Source organism: Perna viridis, chromosome 9, assembly GCF_037379345.1.
Source record: "Perna viridis isolate PV_CMFRI_1.1 ecotype Kerala chromosome 9, ASM3737934v1, whole genome shotgun sequence".
Taxonomy (NCBI): Eukaryota; Metazoa; Mollusca; class Bivalvia; order Mytilida; family Mytilidae; genus Perna; species Perna viridis.
The window spans coordinates 43,683,753-43,698,083 of NC_142453.1; the positions used below are offsets into that span (position 1 = coordinate 43,683,753).

Genomic DNA, 14,331 nt, shown 5'->3' on the forward strand with positions numbered 1-14,331 from the left:
TTTGTTAACTTTCTCCTTTTTTTATTTAACAATGAAATAAGTACAAAACAAAACAAAGGTTTAAAACTATTGCAACATACTGATATACAAATAAAATTCATGTGCAAATATTAAGAAAATATCTTGATAAAAATTGAAAATATCAATTGCCAAGGGAGATAATTCTTAAATTTTGTTACATTCAGGAGATGGGAAATTACTGTAAATAACAATTTTAAAAGTTATAAGACAGTATTGAGAAAATTCCCATTTCAGTTATAAATTCTGCACTAGAAATTTTAGTTACAGTGATAACACATCACATTAATTCCTAATGCTATAGCTCAAAGTATTATAAACAAAAAAAGCAGATTCTAAACTGCTGTACAATTTCATTCAGTCATATGAACGTTATCATCAATACCCTTATAATTACTCTTCAATACAGTACCAAACATATATATCCACAACAACTTTATCTCAACCAAGTTGATATAATGATTTAATACATCAGTCACTTTTTAATTGCTGCAACATCTAGCACCACCATCTACTTGGCTAGCCCAGACTCTTGTGTCTACTGATTTCATATACACTTTACATGTCATCTTTATAATATTTGGACATCTTTATTCTTTGATAAAGTCAACAGCTTCAGTGATCGTAACACCTTTACAATAAAAGTAGATAATATGAAAAAACAATGAGAAACATTATATTTCTACAGTAGTATGTACTTCTTAAACAAGTGAAAGTTTAGGAGAGTGTCCATGGCAACACCAGACAGTGAGTGGCACCCAACACCAGGCAGTGAGTGGCACCCAACACCAGACAGTGAGTGTCACCAAACACCAGGCAGTGAGTGGCACCCAACACCAGGCAGTGAGTGTCACCCAACACCAGACAGTGAGTGACACCCAACCCCAGGCAGTGAGTGGCACTTGACAAATGTTTTATTTCAATAGATTTTCATCCATTTCATATAACATCCATTCTCAAAGTTAAATGTTTGTTTTTGTTCACCTGCAATGGTTAAGAGAAACAGATTAAATAGAAAGCATTGAAATTCATTGAATAAAAGAACAGCGTTCTAATGTCTCCTGGGTAAAAAGATGTTTCAACCAAATTGCCTTCTTTATCAGTGACAATGTAATGTTACAATAACAATGAACAAGGCTATATGATGTTTTGAAAACTTCTCATAGTAAGACTACATACATAAGATAAAATCAACTGGTAAGAGCATTACTAAAAAAGTGCAGAAAACTTTAAAATTTTCTAAGTCTAAGGGCCATAACTTCTGTAAAAATCATTCAACCATATCCGAAGTCAACAGAAACAAGGAAACTGTTTTACTTTGGATATATTCTTCCACTAATTGACTATCATAGTGCTATTTGGAGCAATTGTACAAAAGAAAATTTGCAACGTGTAATTAGACTACAAAAGAGGGCACCTAGGATTATACTTGATGCAGAATTCTGTGCCCTATATAACCCCCTCTTTAATTCTTTAGGTTGGCTAACTGCAGAGAACAGGATTATATATCTCAAGTGCCTATTGATTTTCATATGTTTAAATAGGTTAGCTCCATCTTATTTAGCTGATAAAATAAAATTTTGTTTCCAAAGTAAATCCATACCATTCTAGAAATGCCATAAACAATGCTCTTTTTATTCTTAAACCTAAGACAGAACTATTCAGACATAATTTTGTTTACTCTGGCCCACCTCATTGGAATACCCTCCCACATGAAATAAGAAGTGTAAAACGAATAAGTCTTTTCAAGCAGAAATTAAAAATCTTCGTCATGGACCAACAGGCCAAAGAATAATTCAACTGTATTTACATGTACTATAATGTAAAATGATAACTTTGTTGGCATGCATTTATGTATTATTTACTAGTACTCAATTTGTGGCATTGAAATTAACCTTGTACATGTATTTTTGTTTTGGTGTGAGGGATTCAGAGAAGATTAGTTGTAAACTAACTGTGTAACTGTCTTGAAATGAAGTATTATTATTATTACTATTATTATATTATTAAATTACGTCAAACTTAATACGTAACTCATCATAACAAGGCTACATACCGTAAACAAACTGATTTGGTAGGAACATTACAAAAAAAAGTGTGGAAAACATGGACAGACAGACACCCGGCATTTCCATGTCCCCTCGAGACACGTCAAAGGGGACAAATTGGTAGATAATTTAATTTTTGTGCAAAATTTGGATGCCTGGTTAGGGAACTTTGAAATTGTTTTTTGAGCCATCCAATGTTGCTTTAAAAAAACTTTAAGACATACATATGCTATAAACATTACATTGAAACAAAAAATTAAGTGGGATAAAATTTACCCTGTGCCAATCATATCCTTGGATCTGCCTGATTTTTACATGGACAGTCTCTTAATTTGATGATCGTAGAAATCACTGCATTCAAAATCAGAACTTAAAAAGGGGTGAATCCCTGACAGGTAATTTAATAAGTCTCTATTTTCAGCTTTCACAAATATACATGTACAAACCTGTTTCCTTAATCCACAGCCTAAAAATCCACAAATCTTTGCAATTGTTTAAAGCAAGGCACATGAAGAAAAGTGCACTGAAAATGTTTTTTGGAGTGGTAAACAATTTATACCTGATGAGACATACCTTAAGTTTGGCCTCACCAGTAGAACCAAACACTTTTAGACCCATCTTGTTCATATCACTAGAGGACAGTGGGTCCCTGAAATACAAAAATAATATGATATGTACATGACCAAAATATAGCAGCAGAGTATTGTGACCATGACATTGTATGTATATCCGTGACTATGTAACTAGACATTGTATGTATGTCCGTGACTATGTAACTAGTAACACTGTTTCCTGTATTTGATGCTGTATGTTACTAACTTGAGGAAAGAGAGATGTTTTGAATTCAACAGTTGACAAAAATTACTGATATGAACTGAAGTATATGCTGTGTGTTTTGTATTTCTGGCCAGGTTGCACATGTGTATATGGACATTTTTCTCAGCAGCTATAAATAACAGCCACTAGATGTTTCTATATTGTGGGATGCAATTTCTGGTCTGTTACACTTCTACTTCTTGTTTACCGACTCAATACAACCCAGCCAGTATCTTTGTCCCATTTGTGTAAACTTTGTAACATTTGTGTGATACATGTGAATAAATCATATTATTTTCCACAAAAATGATATTTAATTATAAATATGACCACTCAGAATTCTATGTTTACAAAAAGATGTTAACTAAGATTTATCAACCAATCAAATTATCCTCTTTACTTCACAGTATATATCTTTTTAGTACAAATATTTTGGCTATCCAAAAATGAAGCCCAAAGTTGTGGTACTTGAATAATAACAAAATCATTTTAAATCATGTTTATTTAAAAAACAAAAAAACACCCCAGACCTTCTGGTGTCTAAAATCCAATTTCCCCCTTGAATCTTTAGTACATTAAGGGAAATAAAAATATCGAAGTCAATAGGTACACCCAATTCATTGTTTTGTATAAGTCCCGCTGTAGAAATCCTAATTATTATCATCATACCATTTGTACCCACAACAGTAATATAAATTATGTAAATGAAGAATAGTTTAAACTTTACATTATAGAAGTAGATAATATGTCATGGATATTTACACAGACTTACTGATTTCCCTCTTCCTTGAAATGCCTCCACAAAATTCTGTAAACCTGTTAATACAAAATATCAGCATATTATATTTAAAGAAGACTCCTACACTAAGGCCACACTTAAATTAATGTTTTTTTCTCGTAACTAACCCTAGCTCCTGGCTTTGGTTAGATAGGCAAGGAAAGTATTTATTTTCCCTGAAGTTCATCTGATTCTGTAAAAACCACGAACAAAGAGGTAAAAATGTGATTTGAAAATTAAAAAAAAAAAAAAAAAAAAAAAAAACTTGTCAGGGAATGGGAGTTATTTTATTGGATAGGGCCTATTTTTATGGGTAGGCAGAGTAAGGGAAAACAAACTAAATTTTAATTTTGGCCTAATAAGAACACAGGGCAAGTTGAAATTAGCTTTGTAGGGTTCAAAAACACATGTACATTTTTAGTAGATACTAAACAACAGAGGATAAATTGTTTTTTTTAAAATGTTAAGATATCCATTAATAACATTTAGTAGGCATCTGCTTAGCGTGACAGATGGCCAGAGTCAAAATTTTATTTCTTAAAATTGGATACAGAGCAGTCAAGGTATTATAAAGAAGTTTATACCATATTGACTTCAATGAGTTTGACCCTGCCTTTGATTAATGATGATACAGTATCAAACTCAGCCTGAGTAACTTCTATAAACTCTGTAGATTCAGCTCGTCTTTCTGCTGGGGACAGTGAGGGCTCTACACCTGTAAGAATATGCCTGATTTAGACCTGTGTTTGGTTGTTAATAACAAGAAATACTGATGCCAGCCAATTCCAGTCATTATTACAATACAACCTAAGGCTTTTTTACAATTTTCTTTGTAAGAAAAATAAAAGTTTTGCATTAAATAATTAAAAGTCAATATTATTCCTTAGACAAAGTGTTGGTTTAGACCAATGTTTCTTCTGTAAAAAACCTCAGAATATACTCGTGTGGGCAGATTAAACAACAAGTAATTTATTTGGATAGGCCTCAAGACATATCCTTTTAAATCAGACAGAATAGTTTAAATGCTAGTATTCTACTTAGGTAAAGAAAAACCTGTTTTCATGTATGTGTATAAACAGAAACTTATACAGTATTTTCCTGAAACATCTGTCTGGTTGTAAGCATGTAATAATTTACACAGGAACACATTTGTAAATTTGAAACAGAGAGCTACATATAATTACAGGGTGCAGTAGCCCCTTCTTCTGATGCTGTAGAATCTATTGTGTAAGTATGCTCTTCATCATCTTCTTCTGTATTATTCTTATTTTGGTCACTAGCTGTATCAGCTCGCTGTTCTTCAGTAGAATTGGTTGGTAACTTGATTCCTAAAATTTCTTCTATTTTGTCTAACTCCTGAGGCCTTCCATTGTCCTAGGACATAACATTATTATCATCAACTAAATGTCTTGTTTAATGACAAGAAAATACAATGTAGTAAACATGGGACACTAGCATTGTTTATACAGGTAATGTCTATTCCAATTTGTGTTTGGAAGAATTATATTTGCAAATATATTTAGGGTTGTAAAAATAGACAATTCTGATATAATAATAATGTTAATATCGTGTACAATTTTTTGTTTTTTGATTTGGCAAGTTTTATGAATTAGAAGAATTGCTTTTATTTAACCCCTGTGTATTAAAATAATTAGTTAGATCTACTTGTTGTTTTTAAATAATTCACATTGTATCTCTCAAGAAAAGTCCTTAATCTATTTTTTTATGGAGTTGTCCTTAAAGCTATTCCAGGAAAAAGTGTATGGGAGGGTTGGACAACACATTTTATATCCCACCACTCATAGAATTAAAATAAAATGTTCACAGCAATGTATATATTATGTATGCTTTGGTATACCCCCATCCATACAATTTTTCAAAAGTGATGTCCAACCCCTGTTTACATTTTTCCAGGAATAGCCCTGAACTTATCACTTAATACTGTGAGTAAATTTTATGTAACTCATGTTTAAATCACATGGTAATAAAACTAGTTCATCTTATGCTTTATAAAGCAGAATACCAACTGTTGATTTTAACCAGATATTTTTAGATTTAGCTACCTCCCTTGTGACCCAAAATAATTAATCAATCAAATTGAACTTTGTTCATTTATCAGTCACAAATATAATCCTTATCTATTGATTAGCTCTGTTCAGTCAAAAACTTGTTGATCAAACTAAAAAAATTTAGGGAGTTTGGTTAATACCAATCATCACCTGCCAGGCAAACAAAAGACGTTCAGTCAATCTGGAGTAGGTATCAGACAGGCCGGCAGAATGGGTCAGGGAAGTGAATTCAAATTGAAAGTAGTGTTAAGATTTGTTTAAAATCAAAATATGCAATTCAAAAACAAACAAAAAATGAAAAAAGAATTATTTACAGTATCTAAATCTGGTATAATGAATTATTAAAAAAAATGGACAACTGTTTACCTATCCTATTATGCCCCTTTCAGCTATCTTCCCATTTTTTTCAATGATTTTTACAAATGTAAGAAAAATATATAAGTGTGATACTCAGATGTAGGCTAATATTTAACTCGTATTAAGGAGGTAGACCTAGGGTAAGGGACACAACTCTTAGAAATCATTGGAACATTTGTGTTCAGCATATGAATTTAATCTCATGTAAACATTGAAGTAACTTGGACTGATTTCATTCTGTTTCAAAGGAAAGCTTAAAAGGTTTTGGTGAAATTGAATATGATACAAACATATCACTGATTTCAAGACTTTACTCTAGGTCTACCTTCTTAATTCAATATCTCCATACTCACTGGTTGACCAGTTTGATGCTGTAGACTCTCTAACAGTTTACATACAGTCGTTATCTGACTTCGGAAATAATCAGCAGCTTCCTGTAAATAACAATTAAATATGGCAAAAAAGAAATAAATGTCTGTTTATGGTTACATTGGGTTAAAAAAAATAGGGTACTTTACATGTAGGAAGGTATAAAGTAAAGAAAAAATTATTTTATAGAATTATTTTACATAGATACCGGTTTTCTTGAATTTAATACGGTTCAGCCAAAAATAATTTGGCATTTAATTAAAAAATACCAATAAAATGTGCTAGGGTAGGCAAAAAAAATAAGGTAGGTAAGGTAACCTTAAACAGACATTTTTTTCTATGACCTAAATACAGAATATATACAGATACACTTAAAGATATGTTGTATCTGTGACTGTGAAGTGATACAAGACTTCCAGACTAAGTTCAACTGATAGAATTTTTTTACTGAGATAAAAAAAAGATTTCAACTTGTGCACACATATAACACTGACATAATTTACAATAAATAGGTCACTGGAACACATTGTCTTCATAATAGTCATTTTTTTTTTCAAATTATAATCACAACATCAACAGACACTTCATCATATATTCCTGCCTTCTTGAAATCTCAAGTTGAAAATTGTGTCAAATCCTGAGTTTTTCCATTCAATTTCAAGTGATCTGCCTGAAGAAAATTTGAGTTGAGGAGAGATTTGAAAAAAATATCAATTTGAGATTATTTTTTTTTGTATAACCAGGCACTGACTGAACCTACAAATGTTATTGACCTCAGTCTCTTCTACATCCTATTTTCATTTATTCAATAACAAATTCTACTTTGTCAATATTATTACTTTTTGCACTTTTTGAATATTGGCAGCTTCTTGAACCAAGGCTCCATATTCTTTCTTTATGTCCTGAATTTTCTGTAACATCTTAGCTGGATTAACCTGGAAAATAAAATAAAAGCAGTGACAACGTGATCTTACATGATGTTAACCACCAAACCATAACTTAACAATGTAGGATCTACCAACAGTCCATTCTACTTTCTGTTCAGATGACCTTTCTGATTTCATCTTTCATGATTTTAAAAGCACTATTCAAAGGTAAAAACCTGAGGATTCTGAAAAAGTCATCTGAACAGAAAGTAGAATGAAGTGTTGTTTGATGCTATATGCAGTGAATGAAAGAAACAACTGATACATTTGTAGGTCTAATTTTAATTATCTTGACAACTTAAACAAGATTTTTCCTCTTGATCAGTGCTTTTCAGTAGTAAGAAGTTTTTCTGTCAGCCACAAACTGTGTAACTCAATATTGATTTTGTATACAATGTTATTATAAAATGACACCAAACACCTATATACTGGTAACTTTAAAACTTTCCACAAATAATTTAATATTGATCTGTTTTATCAGCAATATTACATTCTGACCTATGAACATTGCTAAGATGGCCACATGATGAATACAAATTTATCTCTCTATAAGTTGTTTAAGAAAGATGAAACCAATGTTTATTCAAGTATCATTATGGTAAGAATTTCATTTCTTCCTGGTCTTCCTCACTTCATCTACCCTTGTGGTAAGGAGAAGTCACTTATCCTACTCTTGCTGGTAAGGAGACATCACTTCTCCCATTCTTGCTGGCAAGAAGATGCCACTTCTTCCGATCATTTTGAAGTGAAGGGAGCCCTGTTTTTGTTTGTAGTTAACTCTTTGTATGGTAATGTTAAATGTTGTATGTTACCTTATTTTCTTCATTGTCTTTGTCAAATTCAAATTCAATTTTACGTGACAAGTAGTTCAGATCTGACTCAGCTTGCTGGAACTGAAATTTATAGGTTCTAAGTTAATGAGACATACATGTACATGTATACTGTTCCCTCTATATTGCAGGTCCTATTGTATCACAGTACTAATAGAACAAGATTGAAGAAAATGGAAAGACAAAAATCTAGGGGTCAAGTGTAACCTTTGAAACCACAAATTTTCCCAAGGACAAGAAAAATAGGGACAAAGTCAAACTCAAAATTTTTTGGGATTTACAGGCATTTTTATTTTTTTCTATGATCATGTTCAGAAAAATTGTCAAATTGAATGAAGTTGAAAGTAGAATTAAAAAGTTATCCTCATCCACTGAAAAGTTGTTGAAATTTGCATTGCGAAAAATGTAGAGAATTTTCTTTCAACACAGCGATTACAATGTCAACATTTTTTAAGCACATAAATTTTCTACACCTTTTGGTAAACAATTACTGAGTGTTAAGATACTGCATCAAAAAAAAATAATATTAATGCAACGAATGATTAGATGTTGCACTAACTTCAGATAGAACAGAAATGCACTTTCTAGATGCATGATTGTCTCAGTCTAGAAAACTATTAACTACACTGTACCATGATATAGTAAGATCTCAGTGTACATGTATACATTTTACATATTTTTTAGTGGTGAAAAAATTTCTTAAAATTCAATCCATGTGTACAACATGTTTAACATTAAACAACATTATATCTTTTAGCCAGTACTCAGTCCAGAGAGATTGTAGTTCTCTGGAAAGTGGAGGAATTTACACAACAGCAACATTGTGATACATTATCAAAGAAGTCAACATTTGAGTACAAAAATCTCAAGCAATGAATTTTCTAGCGCTCATCATTTTCGCCAATGACGAAAGACTTTTCAGAATGATGAATGATTTCACCATTTGAAATCTTTGAAAGTACAAAAAAACACTGAGAGCTACAAGTCCAACATTCGTTTAAATGGCAAAAGTGACAATTTTATTACCCCAACCTAATTACAACTCTCAACAGGTGTCAAAATTTTGTGTAAACAATAACCTAATTCACCAATTGCACTAATCAGGCATGTGGAGTAAATGTTGATCTCTTGACCACTAAATTGTGAAAGTTCAAATGCCAATAACAATTGCTGCTGAGAAAATTCCTTTACTTCTTTAAATTTGTATCAAAAATGACATAAAAAGTTATTTATCAGTTATTTACACCAAACTAGAGTGTAAACCAAATGTGGATAATTTTGTCACTACCCCGGTGTCACTACATTTTGTAGTTGCATGTCAGCAGTACATTTGTATTTACAATCCTGAAACTATCATTTATGCTATCAATGAATTCCTGAAGGACCAATACTACATTTGTAAGTATAACTGAATAATAATGACATAAATTTGTCATTAACTTGGTCCATTAGTCTGTATAATTGAAAATTGTACTAAAAACAGAATCTCATGAGGCAACAATAGGGAAATACCTATTTGAAAATATTTATATCTGTCCAATGTAGCACTGGTGCACGCTAAGGCAGTTCTATATCTACACTGTGCTAGATGTATTTTTGTGTTTCTACGAAGGGTGGCAATGCAGAAACAGCATTTTTTTTCTTATGAAATACATTTATAATTACGCCAGGGACATATATGTATGTCCCTGATAAATGTGTAAGAGTGTAAAGGGATTTCTATTTTTGATGATTCTAAAAAAGCTGGGGAATTTCTTTTTTTAATAAAATCTTAGACATGCTATTTGGATTCTCTGGAAAACATGCTTGCATGACAGTGAAAAAAAATATGTGCTTTATTCATATGCAATATACATGTACATGTACATTTAAGTTTCATTTCATGTTTTACACACTGCTGTAAATAACAGATGATTCTGAAATATCAACAACAGATGCAAATACTACTGTACTTTAATAAAAACTATACCTTAAAATGGTCCTCATTATCTCACAAGTGACTAAAGCTTTCAAAATCCTGGAAAAACCCTGTCAAAGCTGAGTCAACAAGCCTAAATCTTATTCACATGAGGAGAGTCAAACCAGTGATACTAACCAAGTGGCAAGTAGGTCAGATCATACTACATGTACTTCAGATACTGACAGTTTGGACCAGGGATTTTCTCTTTGTAAAAGCTAACACTAGCAGGAATACCCCAACTTTCACTGTAGAAAGGAGCACCTCCCTGTAGCAGAGTATACCAACAAGGCTACATATGTATGTTACAATGTATAACTATAAACCCTTGAACTGCCTGAGGGTTTTTTAACGACCTTCTATTAATTTACAAAAAGAAGAAGAAGAACTGTACAAAAAGAGGACTAATTTGTAAGTTATAATTTGTATGAACATGAAAATATACCATAGATTCCAGAATCTGAGCATTCTTCTCCATTTCTATTTACTTCCGGTTAAAGCAAAGTATATTTCAATTGGTCAAATTTTCCGAGTTCAGCCCTTACGAATCATCTGATTGGTCAATGTCAAGGAAGGGCGGTAATTATGAGCTGAAGAATATAAAGATTCTCTGATCTCGTGATCTATGAAGCAACTTAATTCCTACATATATCTGCACCATTCCATTTCATTAACACTTTCGCCACAGTGCCTATTATACAGTATGTATAGGTCCATCAACATTTGAATTTAGATATTCCAAAGCCCTCTAAAGCAACCGCTATCACAATACCAGCAATGTTACTGACATTTTGCAATCACTACACTGGCCTAAACTTCAAGTTCAACAATGCAGATTAAAGACTCAGATATTATGTTTTATAAAGTCACACATCAGTTAGTAGCAGTTCCAATCACAGTATTATTACCTTTAGACCCTAGAGACACATTTTTGCGTCAAAAGATTGTTTCAAATACTCATTTTTCCCTAGAACCATACCACAATGGAATTTACTACCTGTAAACATCACACAGCATAATTCAATAGAAACTTTTAAAGAACAGCTTACTCTAGCTGTCCTTTTCCACAATAGAATTTTAAATTAAATCCAATTAAAATATAAATATTTTTTATCCTATGGTTTTTGTCTGTTTTTTTCATCACTATTTTGGGCATTTGATTGTATAAATGTTTTGGTTTTACTGCACATGCGCAGCAGTTAGTAATCATCAAATATGTGATGGATAACTGGATACCTGAAAAAGAAGATATAGAGGAAACTCTTTCACTGTACCAGTGTATAATGATGTTTTAGGGCCAGCTGCAGCCTGTCCTGTGGTATGAGGATTCCCTCTTCGATCATTAAAGACTAATGGATGGCCTTGTGCTGACATTTTCATCCTGGTGGGGTTGTTGTCTCTTTTTGACATATACACCATACCTGTTCTGGTTAAATACAATACTCAGTAACAAAATTATATGTAGATATGATGAATTTTATCTTTTGTATTGAAGATTTTGTTGCCAGCCTGTGTCCCTATAGAGGTCAACTGCTTTGTGATGACTAGTGAAGATGATAGCAAGAGGTACATGTGTATGCATATATATATATCTAGTTCAGTTTTGTAATTCTGGTTAAAATTTGTCATTTTCATTGGTATTTCGGAAATTGTCAGCAGGTTTTTCTTCTGATTGGAATGGGACATTTTAACTTTAAATGAGATACATATAGATGATGCATAACCCTTATGTTAACAACAAAGTTCTAACATTACAGTCTGTTCATTGTTTGCCAGGCTTGTGAATATGTCGGAGGGAGAGAGTAACCTTTCAAAGGTTTTTTAATCAGAAATATCCAATACAAGTGGCAGATAGAACTTCTTCATTTAGGGTTTGATTAATACTGATAAATATTTGTAAAAAAGATTAACATTTTAGGGTCAAACAAACCCAATATAACTGTTAAGTAGTAATACTTGTAGATTATTACCTGGCATAACCCATATTCTAGTAGATTATGGTATTTTTTATATCAGCCATGGGTGACCTTGCAGTCAGTTGTGGTTTTCCTTCTTGTGTTAGGGTTTTTCATGTTATTGACAAATGTATAAGTGTCATCATCATTGATTTCTCTGAAGCGCTGGACATCCTCCACTTCAGTCATATTTTGGGTTGCAAACAACTGAAAGTGCACCATAACTGAGGTCCAATACTGGTAGGGAAATTGCATGTGAGGACACGATACTAGTGTCCTATGGATTTTCTACAGTAAATCCATATTCGGCACTCATAAAATCCATATCAGACTGGAGGGTATGATATGGCATATACAGTCATGGTCATATCAAGCATACTAAAATGTACATATCACTTTTAAAGATATGATAACATTGTTTATATAATTATGTATTATGTCTCTGGGATATATCTGTTGTTCTGTCATACTGACATCACCGAAAGAAGAACAATGCACACTGCAAACTTCCCTTAATACTTATGTAAATATAGTGTAAATAGATCAGTAAAAACAACAGTCCTTGTTACACGTAACATTTATACAGAGCTTTGTCAGAGCAGTAACATATATACATTTCACAATGTACAGACAACACATGTGACATTAACATTATTCAATTAAAATTTTTAATTTCAGATTTCCAAAGAAGATAGAAGCAATTTTACTGAATGACTGTTTTGGACAAGATGGTGTTACGGATGATATTATGGGATGGATTGGCTTGCTGAAGTTATTGCTGCATTTGACTGGAGTTAAGTCTTTGTTCTTCTGGTTTCAGCAATGGATATTTAGGGTAATCAGTTTGTTTGTTTTCTGTTGTTGTAAGAATAAAACTATCAATGATTTTACTTGAAATGTCAGAGTAATTTCATTTGATGTAAGTCATATGCATCATTATACATCATTCTTTGAATACTGGTTAACAAATGCTAATTATGATCTTTCAATTTTCCAAGCTTATTACATACAGATTGTCCTTCAGTCAGGATTACAGGATTTCTCCACTCAGATAGTTAAATTTTAGATTTTAACCCACAAGCTTTAGCCAGTGGGCTAAAATCTAAAATTTAACTGTCGAGAGTGGTGAAATCCTTTAACCCCTGAGAGAAATGAGGGAAAATCTGTTTCTCCCATGAATAAAAATAAAAAAAACAACATCAACTATGTCATCAAGGACCTCCCCTGAAGTCCTCAAGTCATTGCATCATCGATATCACTACCATTATGATTAGTTGATAAACAAGGATTATTTTTACAGCAACAAGAAAGTACGAGAAAATTTCCAGCCATGGTCAAAATTAAGTGCTGTTAAATTAAACAACACCCTTAATTCTCCAAACATCAACTACGGCATGTGGCGGGAATTTACAAATTTTTAATCACTCGCTCGTGCAGTGTGAATGAAGCCTATGAATGGGAGAAATGTATTTATGGCCTTCTTAATTAGTATGTGGTTGAAAACAGAGCAGTTCAAATTTATTTTCAAGAATGGAAAGTCCTGACCATTTCCAAGCTATCATGTCTGTAAAATGTAAAGATTACAAATCACCATTTTTCTATAACAAACCAAAAAAAATTGTTTTCATGTTTTATCAGATAGCAAGATATTTTTGGTCTTCATTATTGAAGAAAATGAAGAACAATAAGATAAGATCATTCCTAGAATATCAGGAGTGTTTTTGAAACTGTTGTAATTAAATATTATGTCAAGCTAAGATATGTTATAGTGTCCAAACTTACCCAACTTGTCTTAACAGTCTTAGTATCAAGATGTCTCTGATGGAGCAAACTAAATTTATTCAACTGTAAATAAAAATAATTATTTATTGATTGTCTTATAATTGAAGGAGATATTTGGTTTTAGGATGATGAACAACAAAATGGAGATGACAGACTCAAGAGAATTCAAGATCTTGAAGAACAAGTTCTGTTATTAAAGGTTGAACAGGAGGTAACCATCTGAATAACCATTATCAGAATTCAAATAATACTGGCCCTGGCACCAAATAATTCATAAAATAAACTTTAATCCGAGAATGTTACCATGGAAATCTAATATTTTCAGACTTAAGTATTTTAAAAGTTTTGATGAACCTAGACCTGATATTTCTCCTAATGACATAATGTATCTTCAGGCACTAAGTGATTTATATTTTAGGAAGAAAG

The 14,331-nt window shown here is 32.1% G+C and overlaps 2 protein-coding genes across 3 annotated transcripts in view; one reads left to right on the forward strand and one right to left on the reverse strand.

Moving 5' to 3' along the window:
• On the reverse strand, positions 1-10,673 carry LOC148608641 (SKA complex subunit 2-like). Its single transcript, XM_088543935.1, has 9 exons — positions 10,614-10,673; positions 8,194-8,274; positions 7,295-7,390; positions 6,440-6,520; positions 4,845-5,034; positions 4,245-4,375; positions 3,655-3,698; positions 2,640-2,715; positions 1-649 (listed from the first exon to the last, which is right to left on the reverse strand). The coding sequence occupies exons 1-9, from the start codon at positions 10,644-10,646 to the stop codon at positions 590-592; spliced, it is 792 nt and encodes a 263-aa protein (XP_088400061.1). The 5' UTR covers positions 10,647-10,673; the 3' UTR covers positions 1-589.
• The window catches only part of LOC148608642 (uncharacterized), a 21,347-nt gene continuing 17,455 nt past the window's right edge, over positions 10,440-14,331 (forward strand). The window contains exons 1-4 of one of the 2 annotated variants that reach the window (XM_088543934.1): positions 10,440-10,579; positions 11,664-11,734; positions 12,802-12,958; positions 14,030-14,116. In XM_088543934.1, coding sequence (XP_088400060.1) covers positions 11,709-11,734; positions 12,802-12,958; positions 14,030-14,116 — 270 coding nt within the window. In that variant the 5' untranslated portion in view covers positions 10,440-10,579; positions 11,664-11,708. Of the gene's footprint in view, positions 10,580-10,730; positions 10,870-11,663; positions 11,735-12,801; positions 12,959-14,029; positions 14,117-14,331 lie in introns of those variants that run through there. The other variant, XM_088543933.1, reaches the window with a different exon arrangement.

Excerpts from the sequence above, each read along its gene's own strand:
- LOC148608641 (XM_088543935.1), bottom strand. The coding sequence starts at position 10,646 with ATGGAGAAGAATGCTCAGATTCTGGAATCTATG. Across the intron at positions 8,275-10,613 it reads CTCAGATTCTGGAATCTATG|TTCCAGCAAGCTGAGTCAGA; the intron begins GTATATTTTCAT and ends TATAAATTTCAG. Across the intron at positions 3,699-4,244 it reads AACTCATTGAAGTCAATATG|GTTTACAGAATTTTGTGGAG; the intron begins GTATAAACTTCT and ends TTGTATTAACAG.